The following is a 19,929-nucleotide window of genomic DNA, read 5'->3' as shown; positions in this document are numbered from 1 at the left end:
AAAAGGGGCAATTTTTCAACCTGAAGAAGTTGAAATATGATTTCTCTATTGTACAAGTCAAATGGCTGGAAAACTACACAAAATAGGAGAAAGCTGTTCATTAGATTCCAGCTCTAGCAAACAAGCCCTCTTTTGTGCTCCCTTAGAAAAGTGACATGTTCACTAGAATCCGTGCCAACTCATTGATACAGAGGTGGGCTGCCAGCTTTTAACAGGGAGCTACTTGAAGATGCCACTGTTTTATCTGAGTGTGAGACTGGCAGCTTCTGCCCCCCAGCAAAGTGGCATGAAGACGATGGGGCAGTTGTCATGCAGAGCTAGGCAATGACTGTCATTTCATTGGACCACAGAATCACTGCAGGCTGTAGCCCAGTGGCCAGACCCCAACTGACATGGGCTTTCAAATGGAAAGAGCAGGATATCCTAACTCAGGACCACAGTCTGGCAGAAAACGGCAGTACAGGACCTGTTTTGAACTTACAAAATCGGTCACCTAATTTTCATGGGTCCTAAGGTACTTCAAATAAATAAGCTTTTTTGTTTTTTTAAAGTAAGGACCTAGAGGGGCACCTGGGTGGCTCAGTCGGTTAAGCGTCTGCCTTCGGCTCAGGTCATGATCCCAGGGTCCTGGGATCGAGCCCTGCATCGGGCTCCCTGCTCGGTGGGGAGCCTGCTTCTCCCTCTCCCTCTGCCTGCCGCTCCCCCGCTTGTGCACGCTCTCTCTCTCTCTGTCAAATAAATAAATAAAATTAAAAAAAAAATAAAGTAAGGACATACAGATTCGTATTCAGTGAAGAGTCAATTTTATAGATAATTTTCCCTGCTTCCAGGATTAGTCTAAAGGCCAAGATATGAAAATCAGACATAAACATAGTTAATTAGGAATTAGCAAGCTTCCCAGTGATCAACTGTGCTTGAAGAGGCAGGGTTTCCGGGATTTAGCTGGAGGCATGGTAATGTAGCGTTAGATGTGAAGGGGCCCCACCAGCATCAGTTGACCCAATGTATGATATTTGAGTGCTCTGAGAATTTTAAAAACTAGCTTTAATTTCCGTGTCTGTCCTTGGCTACTTGTGTCTCTGGGCTTGTCATGTAAGTACTCTGTTTTGTTTTCCACATCTGCGAAATGGCATATGCTATTTAGAGAACTCTTTCTGTTTCCAAAAGGTTGTTTAATAGTTCACCCTCAAGTGAGGCATCAAGGTCAGACATTTTCCAGCAAGAAGTCCTGTGACTAATAAAACAAGTTGACTAACCTAGTAGGTGTTGTGAGATAAACTGGCCCCCACTATGCTGGGTAATGCTTGAGGACATCAGGAATTAGATCAAATCTAAAGGAGGAATCTAGTTGGAAGTAGCTAAATGGTGTCTAGAGGACTCCAAATGTACTGGGTCAGTCTCGGGCCACGTGGCATAAAGGTTATGTGCCTTGGGGATCTGGGTAGGCTGTGAGTGGTATCATCACTAAGATACAAAGCCTGTAAAATGACACCTTCAGTAATAGACATCTACTACCTAAGAGGGTGGAGAAAATTAAATAGTGGCATAAGTCATAATACTTGGAATTTCTTAAAGAATATTATTGCATAAATATATCAATCATGTAACTGTTGGTAACTCAAATGAATATACTGTGATGTTATTTGTTATTGACTGCTTACAACATTGCCAGAATGGGTTGTTGAGCTACAAATCTCTGATGACTCTCCAAATGTAAGACCCACAGTATTGCTATGACTGAAACCTTGCTATGACAACAAGATACCAGTTTAGTTGCAAAGAGGATGGGCTCTACTTTGATATTTTTTTCACATGTGCTTTAGATTTTTCTGGCATAGGTACATGCTTATTGATTCTATGTAAGCTTATATAGGATTCCTAATAAAGAAGATAATAAAATCTATAGGTTTGTTCATTTTATCAAATCAAAACATTGGACCAGGCAAGAATCTCTCTACCCTGGAAATAATTTTGACTGTGGAAAAAAAATTATAGTAAATGCAAGATCAAAATATAATTATATGAAGAGGGTTATGAGAGCATAGGCAAGGATAGGAGGGAGGAGGTGGGCTTGGCACCTAGAAGTAGCAAGATCTAGAAAGAAGTTTAATGGTAATCTAGACATGATGAGAGCCTGAAATGAGGCAGTGGCACATAGTAGATGCTGAAGAAATATCTGCTGGATAGAGTGAATAAGGCTGATAAAAGAAATATTTAGAAAGTGGTATCAGTAAATTTAGGTCATTCATTACACATAGAAAGTAAAAGAGGAAGAATTCAAGAGTTATTGCTGACAGTTCTGATGTACAACTAGTAATGTCATTGATTGATAAGGGGACTACTTGGAAGGGCTCCTAGGTGGAGATCATTCATTCAGTACCAGGTTGAGTTTGAAATACCCATGAAACATCCAAACTAGATGTTCCACAGACTATTAGGGGAAAAGAATCTTGAACCTGTGAGGAAGGTAGAGATTTCACCTATGGGATTTAGGAATCTATATCAATGTGGTAGAAGTTATTAGAGTAATTAGATCATATAACATCCAAAAGAGGACAAGAGAATCATCTTGAGGAATGCCAACACTAGGGGCAGGCAAAGAATAGGAGCTGGTGAGGGGGACTGTTGTAGAGGTTGAAGGAGAACCAGGCAAGGCCACTGTCTGTCAACATCAAGGGGGAAGAGCGTTTCAAGAAGGAACTTGGGCTCAGTACAAGAGAAGACTGAAGAGACACCATTGGTTTTGCAGGAGGGTAAGGATAAACAGGAAGAAAGGAAGTCGAAGAGCCACTTCACACGACCACTTCAAGTTCTGCACCAAAGGGAAGACAGGTGGAAGACTCCAGGAGTGAACCAAGTCAGGGAATGACTTTTGGAACATGGAAGTTTCAGAATTTTGTAAACAGAAACAAAGAACCCAGTAGAAAGAAAGTAGCCAGTACTATGGGAAAGAGAGAAGAAATGTAAAAGATAGATAAGTGGAAGCATATACCTTTTACTCAGAGATGTAAAGAAAATAGGTGCAAACAGAAGAAAATGTAGCATCAGGGACAAACACATCCAGCTTCCTCATTTCTGTAGGAAACAGGACACTAGACGTTTGCTAATGAGAGGTTGGTGATATTGGTAGGGAACTTAAGAAGAAGGATAAATTTTCCATGGGGAAGCTGACTGACTGTGTTTATTCCCCTTATAGAATCACTTTTTTCCCCTTTGTTTGTCAGATTTATTGACCTGTTCTTCAGGTATAGAAGTTTTCACTATATATGTTTCTAATTTAAGCAAATCTCATCTGTAAGATTATAAAATTTTAAAATAAGGATATGTGGTTATTGCATTGCCAAGAGAGCCATTCTTTCAAAAAAAAAAAAAAAACTCTTAAAAAAAAAAGAAAAGGAGAGAGGGAAACAAACCATAAGAGACTGTTAACAATGGACAACAAACTGAGGGTTGATAGAGGGAGGCAGGTGGGGGATGAGCTAGATGGGTGATAGGGATTAAGGAGGGCACTTGTTGTGATGAGCACTGGGTGTTGTTTGTAAGTGATGAATCACTGAATTCTACTCCAGAAACCAATATTGCACTGTATGCTAACTAAGTAAAATTTAAATTTGAAAAAAAAACTCTTTTAAATAGTCCTTTCAAATTATTACCAAATTTTCCAAGATCTTTTTGCACATACCTTTCAGGAAAACATCTAATAAATAAAAGGGGGTAACTGACTGTTGTATCTGATCATTATCTGCAATGTTGGTCTTTTCTTCCTGCTCCTTTAGACAGGTGCAGACCTGTTAATACTAGAAATGAATGCCCCTTTCTTTGTGTATCCACCAATATAGTGATGCTCTAGCATCTGTACATCTCTTATTACATTTTGTTTTGCAAAGAACGCCAAGGTACCAAATTGGCTTATTCATCTTGCAGCTTGCGTGCTGCTGCCCTCCCCTACCGCCCAAGTCCATTAACTGTCTGAATGCAATTCCACTTTAAACTTTAAAATATCTGTCATCAGTTGGTGGTTTTCATCACTTTTACTGTGTCAAATGTGTAGATAAGGAAGGGACAAATGAAGCAAAGGGTTAGGAAGTCTTCCACGGCACACCAATCAACAAGCATACAGGTTTGCAGTGTTTTAGGGGCTTGGGTTTTTTGTTTTTTGGGGTTTTTTTGGTCTGATACAGAACCCCACGGGCTTTTTAGCTTCACTTCTCACAAGACTGCACAACTAGTAAGGAAGTATGTACTGTGACTGACACCCATTAATTTCTCATTATTTAGAAAGTGGGAAAATAAAACAGAGGAGAATGATTTCAGAATTCCTTATCAAAGTGAGCTAACTTGGTTTAATGAGTGGTAAGCAGTAATGCGGCATTGCTTTGTTTTTTGGAATACAAATGAGATGCCGGACAAGGTGCTTGTGAATACAGGAAAGAATATGACCAGCAGTCCTTTCCCTGCATGCCTCTGTTGCTAATTTTTTTTGGTGAAATATTAAGTATAAAAAGGAAAATTTAATTGTACAAAGAAGTGACAAGCAGTATATTTCAGTGACCTCAGAAAGCACAAAGAACAATTCTGTTAAAGTTGTGGCCTTGGTTTCCTGAGCACTTTTCTCAAGTTAAAAAACAACAACAACAACAGATTTGACCAAGCACTTCACAAAAGAAGGTATATAATTGGCCAATAAAAATAGGCAAAGGTGTTCAATACCGTTAGGCAGTAGGGAAATACAAACGAAAACCCCAGTGAGACACCACCACAGCTCCACCCAAGTGGCTGAACCCAAGAGGACTGACAGTGCTGATACCGTGTGTTGGGGAGGGGGTACAACAGCTGGAATTCTCATATGCTCCTGGTAGGAATATAAATCACAAGGATTTTGGAAAACTGTCTTTATAATCTCCTAAAGCTCGATAGAGATAGATGATAGATAGATAGATCTATATATCTAATGGCCCAGCAATTCCACTCCCATGCATATACATTGACCATAAATGAGTACTTATGTCTACCAAAAATACATATAAGAATGTTTATAGTAGCATTATTCAAAATAGCCCAAAACTGAAAATATTCCAAATGTTTATCAATAGTAAATAAATGGTGGCATAGTCATACAACGGAATACTCTTCAGCTCTTAGAAACAAAGTTCTATGTACAGCAACATGGATGAATCTTATAGACATAATGTTGAGTGAAAGAAGCCAGACACAAAAGAATACATATTGTGTGATTACACTTCTATGAAGTTCAAAAATAGGCAAAACTTGGGGCGCCTGGGTGGCTCAGTCGGTTAAGCGTCTGCCTTCGGCTCAGGTCATGATCCCAGGGTCCTGGGATCGAGTCCCGCATCGGGCTCCCTGCTCTGTGGGGAGCCTGCTTCTCCCTCTCCTCCCCACTTGTGCTCTCTATCTCACTATCTCTGTCTCTCTCAAATAAATAAAATCTAAAAATAAAAAAAAAAAAGGCAAAACTGATCTAAGTTGATAGAGATGAGGAAGGTGGTTACCTTGGAGGGAGGGGGAGTATCAACTGATTGGAGATTCAGGGGAGACCTCTAGGATGGTGGAAACATCTATAGCCTTATATCTTATGTATCAGTATCTTGCATCTTGTATTTCCTACATGTCTTATATCTTCTGTTTCAACAAATGCATGCATTTGTATAAATTCATTAAACTTTATGTACTTTCTCATTCCTCAGAGACATCAGATATCAGAAAGTCTGGACTTATTGAAACTTTAGTCTCTTATCCAACTGAACACCTCCTTCTTCCTGGCTTAGGTTGGACCACAAGAAGGTGCATAGTCTGCTGTTCCCTTCTTCCCTATCCTATAATTTCTAGTGCTTGCCCTTTCCAATTGTTAGGGATAGGGGGAGAAATTTGAGAAGAAATGGCCAATGTTTTTGTACTTAATGACAGTCACTGATGCCCTCTGCGTGGCAGGTGTCCAGACGCTGTCTCTCTCTGGAGGACCATGTGTAAGGTCTTCATGTGGTTCTTCCAATCCTTCCACAGCTCCCACCACCAGAGAAGTCCACTCCTCAGCCTCTTGCTGCCAGGGTCCTGGTGATCAGCCTTCTCTTCAGTTACCTGTAACAGGGCTCAAGCCTGACCGCCTTTCAAGATGTCCTATTGACCCAAAGAAAACTCGTTCAACCTCGACATGCCAAACTGAGATTACAGGTCCTTCAACTTCTGACCTTTCTTGGTCTAGCTCATCTGTCCCCAACCTTCCTTTCCCCTACTTCACCTGGTATGAGGGGCAGATGACTAAGATCAGAAGTTGTCAGACTGGGAAATGAAATGCCAGTGTCCCTTCTTACATGCACTTCTGGTTTTGCTACTTTGGCTAGATTCAGAAGCATCCAACGAGGACAGAAGCTCCTGATGCCAGTGAGTCCTCCGATCCTTAGATAGTCTAGAGAAGTGCATGAAAAGATGTTGGTAGCAAGATAAGCTCTACTACCTCTTAGAAATGCTACACGTTTGTGTCTGGGGTGTCCCTTGGGGACTTACTCTAAGATGCTGAGATACTGATGGCCAATTGCTTTCAGTTTGGGCTTGAATCCTTCATTCTGAGGCAACCAAACTCCCATTCTGTATCTATTTAACATGGTAAAAGTGCAAAGCAGAAATAACCCAAATATCAAAGAAGATTAGTTGAATAAATTATAGTACCTCCATATGAGTAAGTATCATTTGTTATAAATCATGATCCAACTCTATATTTACTGACATGGAAAGATATTCTTGATTTATTGCTAATTGAAAAATGTTAGGGACCTCATGTTTCTGTCTATTCACATATATTATTGTGTAAATAGTATGAAGTAACAGTTATGATTATAATAATCTAGGTCAAGTGTTGGCAAACTACTACCTGTGTGGGCTAAAGCTAGCCTGCTGCCTATTTTTGTAAATAAAGTTTTATTAGATCACAGCCATGCTGGTGGCTGCTTTCCTGCTATAATAGCAAAGCTTAGTAGTTGCAACAGAAATAGTATGGCCTACAAAGCTTAATGTATTTTTACCATCTGGTGCTTTATGGAAAAAGTTTATTTTAGGTGATGGAATCATGGGTGATTTTTAAAAGTTTTTTGTATGACTTTATTTTCTACATTGAACATAAATTTATTGTATAAAATATGTATCTGTTATTAAACCATTAAAACCTGGTTAGAAAAAACTTATATTAGTAACATTAAACTAAAGAGTAACCTTGTAAGTGGAATCATAAAAATTGGATTTTAGGTTCCAAAGTTCTACTTCGAAATATAAGATCTACAGTGTAGTTATAATATTATTTTGATTATTTTTTTAAATTAAGACCTATATATGGATATGAGTCTTCTAGTTACCAACAGGATTAGTTTCTGAAAACTGCTTCCAGAACTTCTGGCATGTTCTTTTCATCTTCTGTGTTAGCTTATTTGTCCTCTGAAGCTGTGTTTTGAGTGATATAGCGCTAAGTTTGATGAACAGGTGGGTTAATCTGAGTAAAGTTTTGGAGTAAAAAATAACTGTGACGAATAAATATTGAAGACTGATTTCCTTCACATAGTTTATCAACTAGATATGAAAACAGTTCCAAAATGGGAGGTTTTCAAAATGCTTAGAACTTTGGGAAATAAGTAAATCAATGTGGAACCTTCCACGACAGCTACTTTGAAGAATTAAATTCACTTGGATGCATAAATTACAGATATTTGTTACAAAGGACAATTCTGATGTAGCTAAGCAAATTTTGCTTCGAAGTCTTATAGGATAAAACCTAAAAAAAGGCATTTGAGTAATCAGAAAATAATGAAGACAGTCAGAAGACCTGCTAATTAACACTAGGTGAGGGACTACTTGAAAATGGAATTCACATTAACCAGAAGTTCCAGATGACATGCATCTTTATTAAAAGAAACAGAAGTAAACAGTACATTCATTAAACTTTCAAATACACAAAATAAGGAGGCTTTAAAAAATGCCAACGAGAAAAGAAAAATAACAGAAAGGATTTTGATAAAAATATAAAGCAATTAAAATGAGAAATAACAAAATTAAGCTTTGAAGCTTATAAATTTGTACATCCAGAAAGAATGCCAAAATTTAAATATATTATTGCATTGATGATTTTAGGATCTGCTTTATCGACTAACTAGTATCAATCCAATGGCAGAATTTCCTAAATATGATGGAACCATTTACACGTTTTCAGGGTCAAAATTTATCCCTGTATTCACAAAGCTTAAGACTCTGGCCTATTGGGCGCCTGGGTGGCTCAGTTGGTTAAGCGACTGCCTTCGGCTCAGGTCATGATCCTGGAGTCCCGGGATCGAGTCCCGCGTCGGGCTCCCTGCTCGGCAGGGAGTCTGCTTCTCCCTCTCCCACTCCCCGTTTGTGTTCCCTCTCTCGCTGTGTCTTTCTCTGTCAAATAAATAAATAAAATCTTTAAAAAAAAAAAAAGACTCTGGCCTATCTAGAGGATAAAAAGTAAAACATGATTTATGTAAAGATACCATATCTCTTAATATTTTTAAAGGAAAATGGCCTCCCTTAGTATCCATTTCACGAGTCTTAAGATATTCTCTACCTTCTGATTCAATTCACCTTTATAATAATATCTCTCATTACACCTGTTGCCATCATCTATGCTGAGCTAGCAGGTATTAAGCAAGCAAACTCCAGGCTTTCTAACACCTAAGCATCTCCTCATGTTTCCACCTCTAACCATTCACTTCCGGTTCCTTCTCACCTCATCCTGTGCTTATCTAAATCTGACCTTCAAAACCTGGCCAAAATATCACTTCCTTTATGAAGAATGCCTCTCTCTTCCTGACCAAAAGAAATCATTTCCTGCTCCATGCTCCCATGCCTCTTACCCGTTTCTGTCATAAATTAGAGATCTCTGAGTGACTATCTCATTTTCCCTGCTAAACTTCTATTTTCTTTTTTTTTTTAAAAGATTTTATTTATTTATTAGATATTTTCACTGAAGGCATATATGCTTTAAAACTAAAGAAAGCAACAGCTTTATCACATCTCCAGTGACCATTGTATGCCTTTTATAATGTTAATGCCACATGAAGTCCACTCTTTGTGCAGGAAGATGAATACACTACCCAGTGAATAGTTAGAGAAAACCTCATGCTCATTTATGCCACCTACTAATCTGTGGGACATTATTCAGTTTTGATGAGCCTGAGTTTTCTCATCTTTGAGATGGGAATAATTATTTTCAGCCTTACCTATTTCACAAGTTTGTTGTGACAGACAATAAGATAATGTAAATGATGGCACTTTGTAAATTGTAACATTCTATATAAATAAGAGTATATGAGGGAGATCAATATAAGGGACAATAAAATAAATACAAATAAGAGAGAGAATGAGTAAATGACTAAAACAGGTCAGATTCTTTAGGTGAAATTTATATGAAATATCTTATGAAATGCTTGAAGCAAAGATTTTGCCCTGCAATAACTTGAGTTCCATCACAAGAAACTGAGTAATTCTATAGGTGCAAATGTTAAGATTACTGAATTATTTCACTGCTTTGTGAGTTCTATAATATTGTAAAATCAGTCTGAGGGATCCTTATAGATGAGAGTTCCAAGCCTGAAATAATCTTCAATCTAATTTACTTACTGTTACCATTTAAGAAGATTGATTTTATTTCCTTTTCTCATGCTATGAAAGTCAGTTTAGTAAGAGTCTAAGATCTTTTCCATCATACTTCATGGCATCCTGAAGTTTTAATAAACTTGCTGAAAAGGAATATAAATTGTGAAACCCAAGGATAAGAAATGAATCTGAGCATTTACTTATTCCAAACACCATCCAGATCTGGAATTCATCTATAGAATCCCCGCTAGTCTTGACCTGGATGGATTCAATGCAGAAAAAGGGATGGAAATCAACTGTTGATCCCAAAATCAAACAGGTAGAAATATGATCTCCCATTATTTTTGATGCAAATGAAACCTTTGGCTTCGCCCCATCTGCAGAACAGACACACACTATCATGTTGCAGTTCCTCCAGTCACTCCTTCCCTCTTGGTGATCCAGGCCCATGGCACACAGTTCCAAATTAGCTAGGACAATTAACAAATAAGTTTTCAGTTTTAATTTCCTTCCCCTCTTAATAAGACTTTATCAGCACATCAGTAGACATTTTCTGAGAGCACCAGCTCTACTCAGCTTAAATGTGTGATGGATTAGGCTGTTGCCTAAGAAGTTCCAGTTTCTTTCCCAAAGGAGCCACTGAACAGAACCTGTCTTGAACAGCAAATGTACCCTGAAGAGTGAAATTCTGTTAAAGTCACTCTGAGCCTCCTTATAGCTTGCAGCATGGGCCTTGAGAATTAGAACATTTAGTAGCTACATGATCAAAATGCCAAGATGTCTATAAATGATTTGGCTAATCCTCATATTGTGCTTATGGTTAACGTCATTACTTAAAACTTAAGATTTTAGGGGCGGCTGGCTGGCCTAACTGGTAGAATATGTGACTCTCGATCTCAGGGTCGTGAGTTTGAGCCCCACGTTGAGGGCAGAGTTTACTTAAAAAAAAAAAAACGTAATTTAGACTGGTAGTCATAAGTATAATGAATTAAATCTTTGTATCTTGTATTTTATTTATTTATTTTTAATTTTATTTATTTATTTGACAGAGAGATAGCGAGAGCAGGAACACAAGCAGGGGGAGTGGGAGAGGGAGAAGTAGGCTTCCTGCCGAGCAGGGAGCCCAATGCTGGGCTCGATCCCAGGACCCTGGGATCATGACCTGAGCCGAAGGCAGACGCTTAACAACTGAGCCACCCAGGCGCCCACATCTTGTATTTTAGATAAATTGCTTTGCCATTCAAAGAGCAGCAAAAACTTAACTGACCATAACCCAAATTAACCATGCTTCTTCCCTCACCTCTACCCCAATACCCCAAAGTTAAAATGCTAACTTGGTATAAAAATTGAATTTTAACTTCATGTCCATGTCATAATGAAAGCATGAATAGTCAAATGAAACCACAATTGACGATTGACTTATTTCACGTTACCATCATATCATGTACTCATATTGGAAAGAAGTTGGTTTTCCTATACATGAAAAACTTCCCTGGAGCATAATTTACAACTCAAGGATCTCAGAAAGTTACATGCCACCAGTGGGAGAAAAAAAGTCATTTTTCATAAGTCATCATAATCTAGGGGTGAGCTGATACTGGAAACTGATGGCATGGAGTTCTTTTTCAATCAAGTTCAATAAACTAAAATCTGTGCTGGAGATTAAAACTATATATGGAAATCCATTTTCTATGTGTAATTCCTCTATGTCAATTTTCCATGTGTTGATACGGTACATGAAGCGTCAATATGATCTCTCTGCGTCTCTCTTAGAAAATAAAGGGAAGCTAAAAGTCAACAGTTGCAGTCAGCCATCAGGCTCCGAAGGGGGCTCCTATCTCCTCAAATCTGGCACAGCATCCTTGCCACCTGGGGCAGCCGCTTCTCCCTCGAAGAGCACAAACGGAGCTCCTGGTACTGTTTCTGAATCAGAAGAAGAAAAAGCCAAAAAATTACTGTATTGTTCACTATGCAAAGTGGCTGTGAACTCCCTGTCCCAGCTAGAGGCACACAACACAGGTTAGCAGCTATCATTTGAATTTAAATCATGCTTATAACAAAACCCAACTTTTCCCAGCAGAATACCGTATCTTTTGTTGTTCAGACGTTAGGTTTGTTCCGTGTCTTCTCTGCTTTTTTGACTCAAACGAATGACTTTAAGAAAAGTAGGATATCATAATTTTGGAAACAGCAAGGCAAAAGTTTAAAGCAAATTGGAGATAAAACTTATTCTGTTCTTTATTTTCTCAAAAGCATCTAATATTTCCCAAAACTCATTACGATGAAGTGACAGAGATGAAGACAAATATCTCTGCACAATGTTCACTGCAACACACTTAGAAAAAAAGAGAAACAATTTAAAAGTCCCTCAGTAGGGAAACGTCGAATGCTATATTATAGTAACCCAACATGAGAGAACATAGTGCTCCGTCATTAAAATGTAACTATTAAAAAAAAAAGTATATGATTTGCTGTGTGAAATTTTCAGAATATTTAACTAGTATGATCCCAATTTTGAAAATATATGTATTTTTTAGTATATAAACAAAACAAAACCTGAAAAAGAAAACTAAAATGATAACAGTCGTTATCTCTGAGTGGTGAAAATATAGGGTAATCTTACTTATGCTTCTCTATATTTTCCATATTTTCTCCATAATATACTCATGTTTTCCCATTTTTTACCACAAAAATGTGTTGAATAATCAGTGTCATTGTTTATAATAAATAAAAACTGTTTATAATCAGCATTAAAATGATTATTTTTTTAAAAAGCAATGAGAAATTCGGCCTGAAGATAAACTTCTCAAAGATAAGAAAACAGAGAGCTATTCATATATCTATTCAGTTCTTAAATAGCTACTTACTTAATGTATGTCTCTTTCTGTCTTAGGATCTAAACACAAGACCATGGTTGAAGCTCGTAATGGGGCTGGTCCAATTAAGTCCTATCCTAGACCTGGATCAAGGTTAAAGATGCAGAATGGCAGTAAGGGCTCAGGACTACAGAACAAGACATTTCATTGTGAAATCTGTGATGTTCATGTTAATTCAGAAATTCAGCTCAAGCAGGTAATGTATCCTGAATTAGTATTCACTGTTGTTGGGTCACCACCAATGAAGTTTTAAATTATAGGTGAGGTTCGGTGGGGTGAGGTCTGGAGCAGATGACCAAGAAAGAATTCTTGAGATGTCTTTGGTGCAAAATGGTGGTTTATTAAAGCCCAGGGACAGGACCCGCGGGCAGAATGAGCTGCGGCCCCGGGGCTGTGAGGCGTGGCGGATTATATACTCAGGAGTTGGGGAGGTGAGGACAAAGGAGGTGTCCAGAGGACTGTCATATGCTAAAGAAGACTCTCAGGATACTGGAGGCCTGGTTATTGATTGTCAAGCCAAGGCTGTTTTTCCCTCTAATGAGGCACTAACAGGAAGACAGTTGGGAGTTTCCTGGAGGAATGTTACGTTCCTCCTAACACACGTCCTTGTCAATGGGCTTCAGGTTCAAAAAGAAATTCCAATTTTATTTACATTTCCTTCCGCCTCAGCCTCCCTTTATTTTATGGAGGGGAGGGTGATGTTAGGGCTTCCGGAAACTGAGTTCTGGGTCTCTGGAAGTTAGGCTATTGATAAGAAAGCTCCTTCCTTGTAAATCACTAGGACATTTGTGAACTGAGGGAAACTCCTCTCCTGTAGGACCGTGATCTCGATCAGTTAACCACCTGTTTTTCCTTTAGGGCAGCCAGGAGTGCCTGAGGAATGTCACACATATCACATTGTGGGGGGGGAGGGTGTAGGGTGTCAGCTTCTGCTTTGTCCTCAGCTAGCCTTCTGCTCCCTCATCAACCACTGGCTTGTGTATCTAATCTACATGATGGTTCTGGGCTAGGTGAGCACAGCATTCAACCTGGAGCTTGTAGTCAGTCGAGCAGGAACTTCTGGAAGACAAGATGTTCAACCTGTCTTTCACAGACCAAAAGGTGGTTAGGGAGACAGACTCATCAGTCACGACGGTAACAACAGGCAAAGCCAGGTAAGTACTACAGAGAAAGGAAAGGAAGAGAGGCATCACAACTGAGTGGGGAGCAAGTCTGAATTTTGAGAGCACGGTGATCTAATCCTCACCACCTGGGAACTGTGGAGCCAGAACTGGGAATGGAGCAACCCGCTACCTCTAGGAAATACATTTTACATGGAGTAAAGCTCACATTTAGATTCAGCTAATGCATCAAACTTTTTTCAGCACATTTCTAGCCGAAGGCATAAGGATCGAGTTGCAGGGAAACCACTGAAGCCGAAATACAGCCCTTACAATAAACTCCAGCGGAGCCCAAGCATTTTAGCAGTAAGTTCACCTCACCTGCTCACTTGTTTCGTGGGTCCACCTTCCTGGCTTAGGCAGGGACTGTGGTTTAGGAGGGCCTAGGGACTAACTGGTCCTGAAAGGTTTTGAATTTCAGTAGCCCTCATAGACAGAAGTTTAGAAGTTTAGAAGGAACTGCTTAGTCTCTGCTATAGGACACCTTGAAGGAAGCTGCTTTAGAGAAGAGAAACTGAACCTCTTTAAGAGCTAATACCTTACTCTTTACCAGGACATTTTCCAAAGACTACCTTCTTTAGCATATAAAGAAAAACAAAGGCTCAGGAACAAAGACAAGTAATCCTGAGGAATCCTGGAATGTGTTGAACCTGGAAGAGGGCTTGCTTTCCTTAAACAAAACTCCATCCATTTGATACCGTCCTCCTTTCTAGAGAGCTCTCCCTCTCCTCCCTCCTACACCCACCTCTCCACCCCTCCTTCTCCAGAAAGTAAAGTGGGTGTTGGTATTACTCTCTCTTTCCCTGTCTAGCAGGCATGTTGGTATTCAGCCTGTCCTACCTGCTCTCAATATGTGCTGTTTTCAGTTTCTTTGCAAAAATACCCAGGGGCGCCAGCAATAGATGTCATATAAATACCCAGATGGATGGATTTTATAATCTCCCTGGGACTTAGCCCAGTGTGGCATTCCATCTGAGGTTGAAGCGGGATTGGCCAGCTGGAGGCGATGCTCCCAGCTTCTGCAAAGCCTCCATCTGATGCTGCAAGCAGGTGTTACCTGCATTAAACAAATCCAGTGTGCAAAGCTTCTCCTGATTGCAAAAGAGAGAAATTAAGGATTGATTTCTTACTTTACAAGAAGATTCCACCTTGGGATTCCTTTAAAAAGAGAACGTTTCTAGCACACTTACAATCCTTCCCAACGACAGAAATTTGAGTTAGCTGCAGTTTTTCAGGGAATACTCTTTAAGTGGCCAGAGAAAGAGGTGCACACTGACTTTGTTTTCATGACGCTTAACAGGTCCCTAACGTCCTGAACCCCAGTTACTTCACCCAGTGCAGCTCTTCAGAGACACGTGTAGGGTCAGGCATACTCCCCCCTCCTCCCCCACCCCGCCCAGAAAACCTCTCTCAACGCTGCACTGTGGTTTACGAGTAGTCAGAATTTTAAATTGAGCTCCATTATCTAAGCAGGAAACTTTCTGGGTATGTTTGTTTTTTCTTTGTGAGAAGAAGCGGCACAAAATAGCTTTAGTATCTATTCAGAGAGGTTTCCCCCCCCCCCCCCCCCCCCCGCTTCCTAGTGCCTAGAGGCAAGGGCCACCAGAAAAAAGAGTGGAAATGGAAACAAATCAAAGCAAAGGTATGCCAAGAGCCTCTGAAAACCAGCCTTGTGAAAATAATTTCCTGACTTTTGAGAGTCACGGTCTTGAAAAGCTGACTTCTTAACGTCTGTGTTGCGAAAAGATGTCCGCGGTGCTTATTGAAAACCATCTCCCCACCCCGTTCCCGGTTCTCTCCCTCCGTTAGGCAAAACTTGCATTCCAGAAAGACATGATGAAGCCTTTGGCCCCGGCCTTCCTGTCGTCGCCCCTGGCGGCGGCGGCCGCGGTGTCGTCGGCGCTGTCGCTGCCGCCCCGGCCGTCGGCGTCGCTCTTCCAGGCGCCCGCCATCCCCCCCCGCGCTGCTGCGGCCCGGCCACGGGCCCATCCGCGCCACGCCCGCCTCCATCCTCTTCGCGCCCTACTGACGGCCCGCGCCCCGGGGCCGCTGCAGGGGGAGGGCCCGAGGGGTGCGGCGGCGGCGGGAGCGTTTGGCGTTGCAGCCCCCCCTCCACCTCCCCCAGCCGCCACCCCTCCACCTCCCCCAGCCGCCACCCCAAACCCCGACTCCAAAGACTACGAAATCACTAGGCTCAAGAGTGCTTTTAGGGACCGCTCCCACCGTTAGGGATCTGAGCAGCCCAGGCTTTATGCCCCTGTTCCCTCCCCCCACCCTGCCCCTCTCCCCCACCCTGCCCCTCTCCCCCACCCTGCCCCTCTCCCCCATCCCACTCCCTGTGTATCTGTGTATCTGAGATAATTGGTTTCTTGCAAATGTATCGGTCAGAAAACAAAACAAAACAATGTATCTATATACCATTCTCTGACTCTTTTTCCATGGGTGTGATCTGGCTTAGAAAACGATAAGGAATATTTTCCTGACAGACTTGAAAACTAGGGTCTTCCTCACACGTCTGTAAATAACTCTGGAATCCAACTGGGCACATTCTAGTGTGGAACAAAAATAGATGAACACAAGTGCTTACTTGTGGATACCATCTTACCAACGGATCACAATGTTTTCTTTTCTGGTGTACTCTTGTCGACAGGGATTGTGTACTGTTTTAGACCCAAGTACTGTTGTATCCTGTGTAGTACTAGTTCTGTATCTCTTGTCTGAATTCAACATTTTTAGTTGCTGTGTAAATGTTAGGAAGCAAAGTAGCTTTGAATTTTCTCTTTAAGAGAACAAAAGATAATGTATTTTGTTTATTTCACGTTTTATTTGGTGATATTTAAAAGAACTAGAAAGCCATATAATATAGCTATAATTACTACCTGTTTGCTATTTTTGTTTAACTTATTTTGTAGCTTCCTCACTTTAGTTTGAGTTGCTAAGCAAATGTATACAACCAGAAAAAAAGAGCTTCCTAAGTTGCACATTTTTGCACCTCTTGTGCATTCTGCAAGGAGACAATGAATCCATGTATTTCTACGTAATTATCTTTTTCATTTTTAACCTGTTTCATTTGTAATGATGCTACATAATTTTGTGGCTCCCTGATGCAATAATGTACAGAAGATAAAAAATTTATAATTGAACAATTTGTCTTTCTGTTCACCGAATATATTGCAGGTCATGCTCCCATGCCCCCCTTTCTAAACTGGTATCAACAAGACTGGAATGTTTGTGGTATCAGGGGCAAGAGGTATCATAAAACAACAAAATAGAGTGAACTCTTTTAGAGCATCTATATCTGCAATCTGTAAATGGTAAAATGTCTGTGTATTTTTTTAAATGTACCTTTTCAATAAAAGTACAAAAAGTAAAAGCCTGTTTGTGTTTTCAAAGTTACTTTCTCCTGAGATGCCTTCAATTTGAAATCATCTGATGAACAATTTTCAGTAGGTGCAAAGATTGCTCCTTACGTATTTAGCATTTTCAGCTCTTATTTGAAGCATTTTTATTTGTCATGTTTATTCATTACTGTTCACAGCATCTGTGTGAGGCAAGACTTTACTGCTCTTTTCCCTCTGAATCCCTAAGAAGTTGGGCCAAGTTGTGAGTGTAGCCCTAAATCACAGTAGTAGCCTGATAAAAATTTGTGACTGTGATTTTTTTTTTTAACTTGCTCTAAGTCTTCTAAATCCCTAACCCATCTTTCATTTGTGTCCAAGGCATTTATGATCTCCTTCTGTTCCACTCCTCTCATCAGTCCACCCCTTTTTTCTTCCTACCTCATTCTCTTAAGTGTAAAGATCAGTACATCACTATTTGTTCTGGTTACCTGCTTAACGAACTACTTCAAAACTTAATGGCTTAAAATAACAACCATCTTATATCATGATTTCAGAGGTCAAGAATTCCAACCAGGCTTGGCTGGGCTGTTCTTCAATATGAAGTCCCTTGGTAATACTTGGGGGAGGGGCGGTGTCTGGAGGCCCAAGATGGCCTCACTCACAGGTGTGCCTGGATGGTGGCTGGAAGGCTGAACTCCATTGGAACAGTTACCAGAAGACCTACACATGGCCTCTCCAGCTACGTGCCCTTAAGCAATGACATAGTAACTCAGGGCTCCCAGAGAGAGAGCATTTCAAGAGGCCTGGGAGGAAGTCAAAAAGCTTTTTATAAAATTGTCTCAAAACTCCCAGCATGTCACTTACGCTGCATTCTATTCATCAAGCAAGTCACTAAGGCCAGTCCAGATTCGAGGGGGAAGGAAAGTATTCACTTTTCAATGTGAAAAAGAGCAAAGAATTTGTGGCCATCTTTAATCTACCACTCTGTTACAGAACTTTGAGGGGAGTGGTAACAAAGCTATGATAGAGCCCCTCTTCCCCCACCGTAAGCCCAAACCATGCCAATTCTTTAAAAGGAGAGGAATGGGGGTGGGGTAGGACCTAAACTCTCCTTTCTAAAAAGTTAAGGCTAGTGGCTGGCAGTGCAGCTGTGCTCAGCGGCAGTAGGCTTCCTTTATCAAAGAGTTTATCCAACTGCTGGAAAATTGTTGACCTTAATATTCTAGGCGTATAATCAGGTTAGTGTTAGAGTCTATTAAAATTCCAGTTTGACATTCAGACTCTGTGTGTTTGTTTTACTAGGAGTCATTTCAACTTTATACTAGTTACACTAAACCTTGGTTGGACCTTCAGACATGGCTTAGAAATGTCATGCTCTGAAAGAAATGTGTTTCCGTGTAACACTTTGGAGAAGTTTTTTTTTTTTTTTTTTTATCAATTCTCTCATGAACTCCAACGGCAATTATATTTCATTTCTCTTGTATATCCTCCATCTCATTAATGTTCACTGCCATCCTCAAAAATTTTTAAATGTCAGTATTTAAATAGACCCAGGAACCTACTGATTAGATTTATAGATTAAGATTTTGAAAAACCACCTCAGGGAAGAATTACAAAAGAATAGCAATTAATTAAAATGCATGCCTCCAGGGATGCCTGGGTGGCTCAGTTGGTTAAGCATCTGCGTTCAGCTCAGGTCATGATCCCAGGGTCCTGGGATCGAGTCCCACATAGGACTCCTTACTCAGCAGGGAGCCTGCTTCTCCCTCTGCCTGCTGCTTCCCCTGCTATGCTTTCTCTCTCTGTGTCGCTGACAAATAAATTAAAATAATAATAATAATAATAAAAATAAAATGCATGACTCCAAAAGTAGCCATGAGGAGCTTCAAGTAATGACATACACAACACTATTAAACAGATACAGCTTATCCAACCTGATTCTGAGGTAGCGCAGTGGGTCAGTCCTAAGCAGATGTGCATGTTGGAACGAATAGCCCTTCCTGCGCCATTTTTAGTGGGGAAAGACTACCACTCTACCCCTCCACTTACTGGGAAAGTTAAAAAATGTGCTGTTTACTCTGACGTAGTCCAGCTCTGGTCTCTGTAGAATATGTAAATTGATCTCAGACAGGATTGCCAGATAAAATATAAAACACCTGAACAAATTTGAATTTCAGGTCAACAATGAATAATTTTTAATAGAATATTTTAATAATTTTAGTAAGATGTTGCACATGGTATAAGTACATTCCAGAAGTAAGTGTGCAATTTTGGGATGTACTTATACTAAAGAATATTTGTTGTTTATCTGAAATTCACATTTAAGCCTGTATTTTTCCTTGCTAAATCAGGCAACCCTTGTCTCGGGAGCATTCCTCTTCATCTCAAGTACCATGATTCTTCAGGAAAGAAGTGACCCCTGGGTATTCACCACCAAATAACAAGATTTTGAAGGCGCATTGTTAGATGCACTCACCAAATAGGCAGAGGAAGGAACTTGCAGTAAATCAAAGTCAATGATATATTGACATTGGATGGGACCAGGGCACGGGGAAAACGTAGCTACAGATGCCCCTTACTGAAAGCCACACTGACAGCTGCTTAACAAAACTAAACTGTTGTAAAAGCAAAAAACAGAATTTTCATTTGTGTTACGCACCAAACATACCACCCCTGATGTGCTCCTTCTCTGCCCTAAGAGAATGCCTATATTCTGGGGCAGAAATGGTTGTATTTGTGTAGAATTTATCTCTCAGAAAGTGCTAGAAGGAGAACTACACCACAGTTGATATAGCTGAAAAAGAGAACCATGGGAATTCCCACTGGAAAAAAAACTAAGGAGACAGAGCTGATAGAGCATCAGGTGGAAATCGTGTTGTGCTAACACTCCCTTCAGGAACCTAAAGGGACTCACTGAAGAGGTTGAATTTGGGG

At 40.2% G+C, this 19,929-nt stretch overlaps 1 protein-coding gene across 1 annotated transcript in view; it reads left to right on the top strand.

Annotated features, from left to right (window-relative positions):
- Positions 1-15,683, top strand: part of ZNF385B (zinc finger protein 385B) — a 304,024-nt gene extending 288,341 nt beyond the window's left edge. Inside the window, 5 exon segments of the mRNA XM_021702763.1 lie at positions 11,392-11,637; positions 12,512-12,690; positions 13,859-13,960; positions 15,464-15,607; positions 15,609-15,683. Coding sequence (XP_021558438.1) covers positions 11,392-11,637; positions 12,512-12,690; positions 13,859-13,960; positions 15,464-15,607; positions 15,609-15,683 — 746 coding nt within the window.
- The last annotated feature ends 4,246 nt before the right edge of the window (positions 15,684-19,929 follow it).

Source organism: Neomonachus schauinslandi, chromosome 3 (genome assembly GCF_002201575.2).
Source record: "Neomonachus schauinslandi chromosome 3, ASM220157v2, whole genome shotgun sequence".
Classification (NCBI taxonomy): domain Eukaryota; kingdom Metazoa; phylum Chordata; class Mammalia; order Carnivora; family Phocidae; genus Neomonachus; species Neomonachus schauinslandi.
This window is presented reverse-complemented; position numbering and strand designations above follow the sequence as displayed.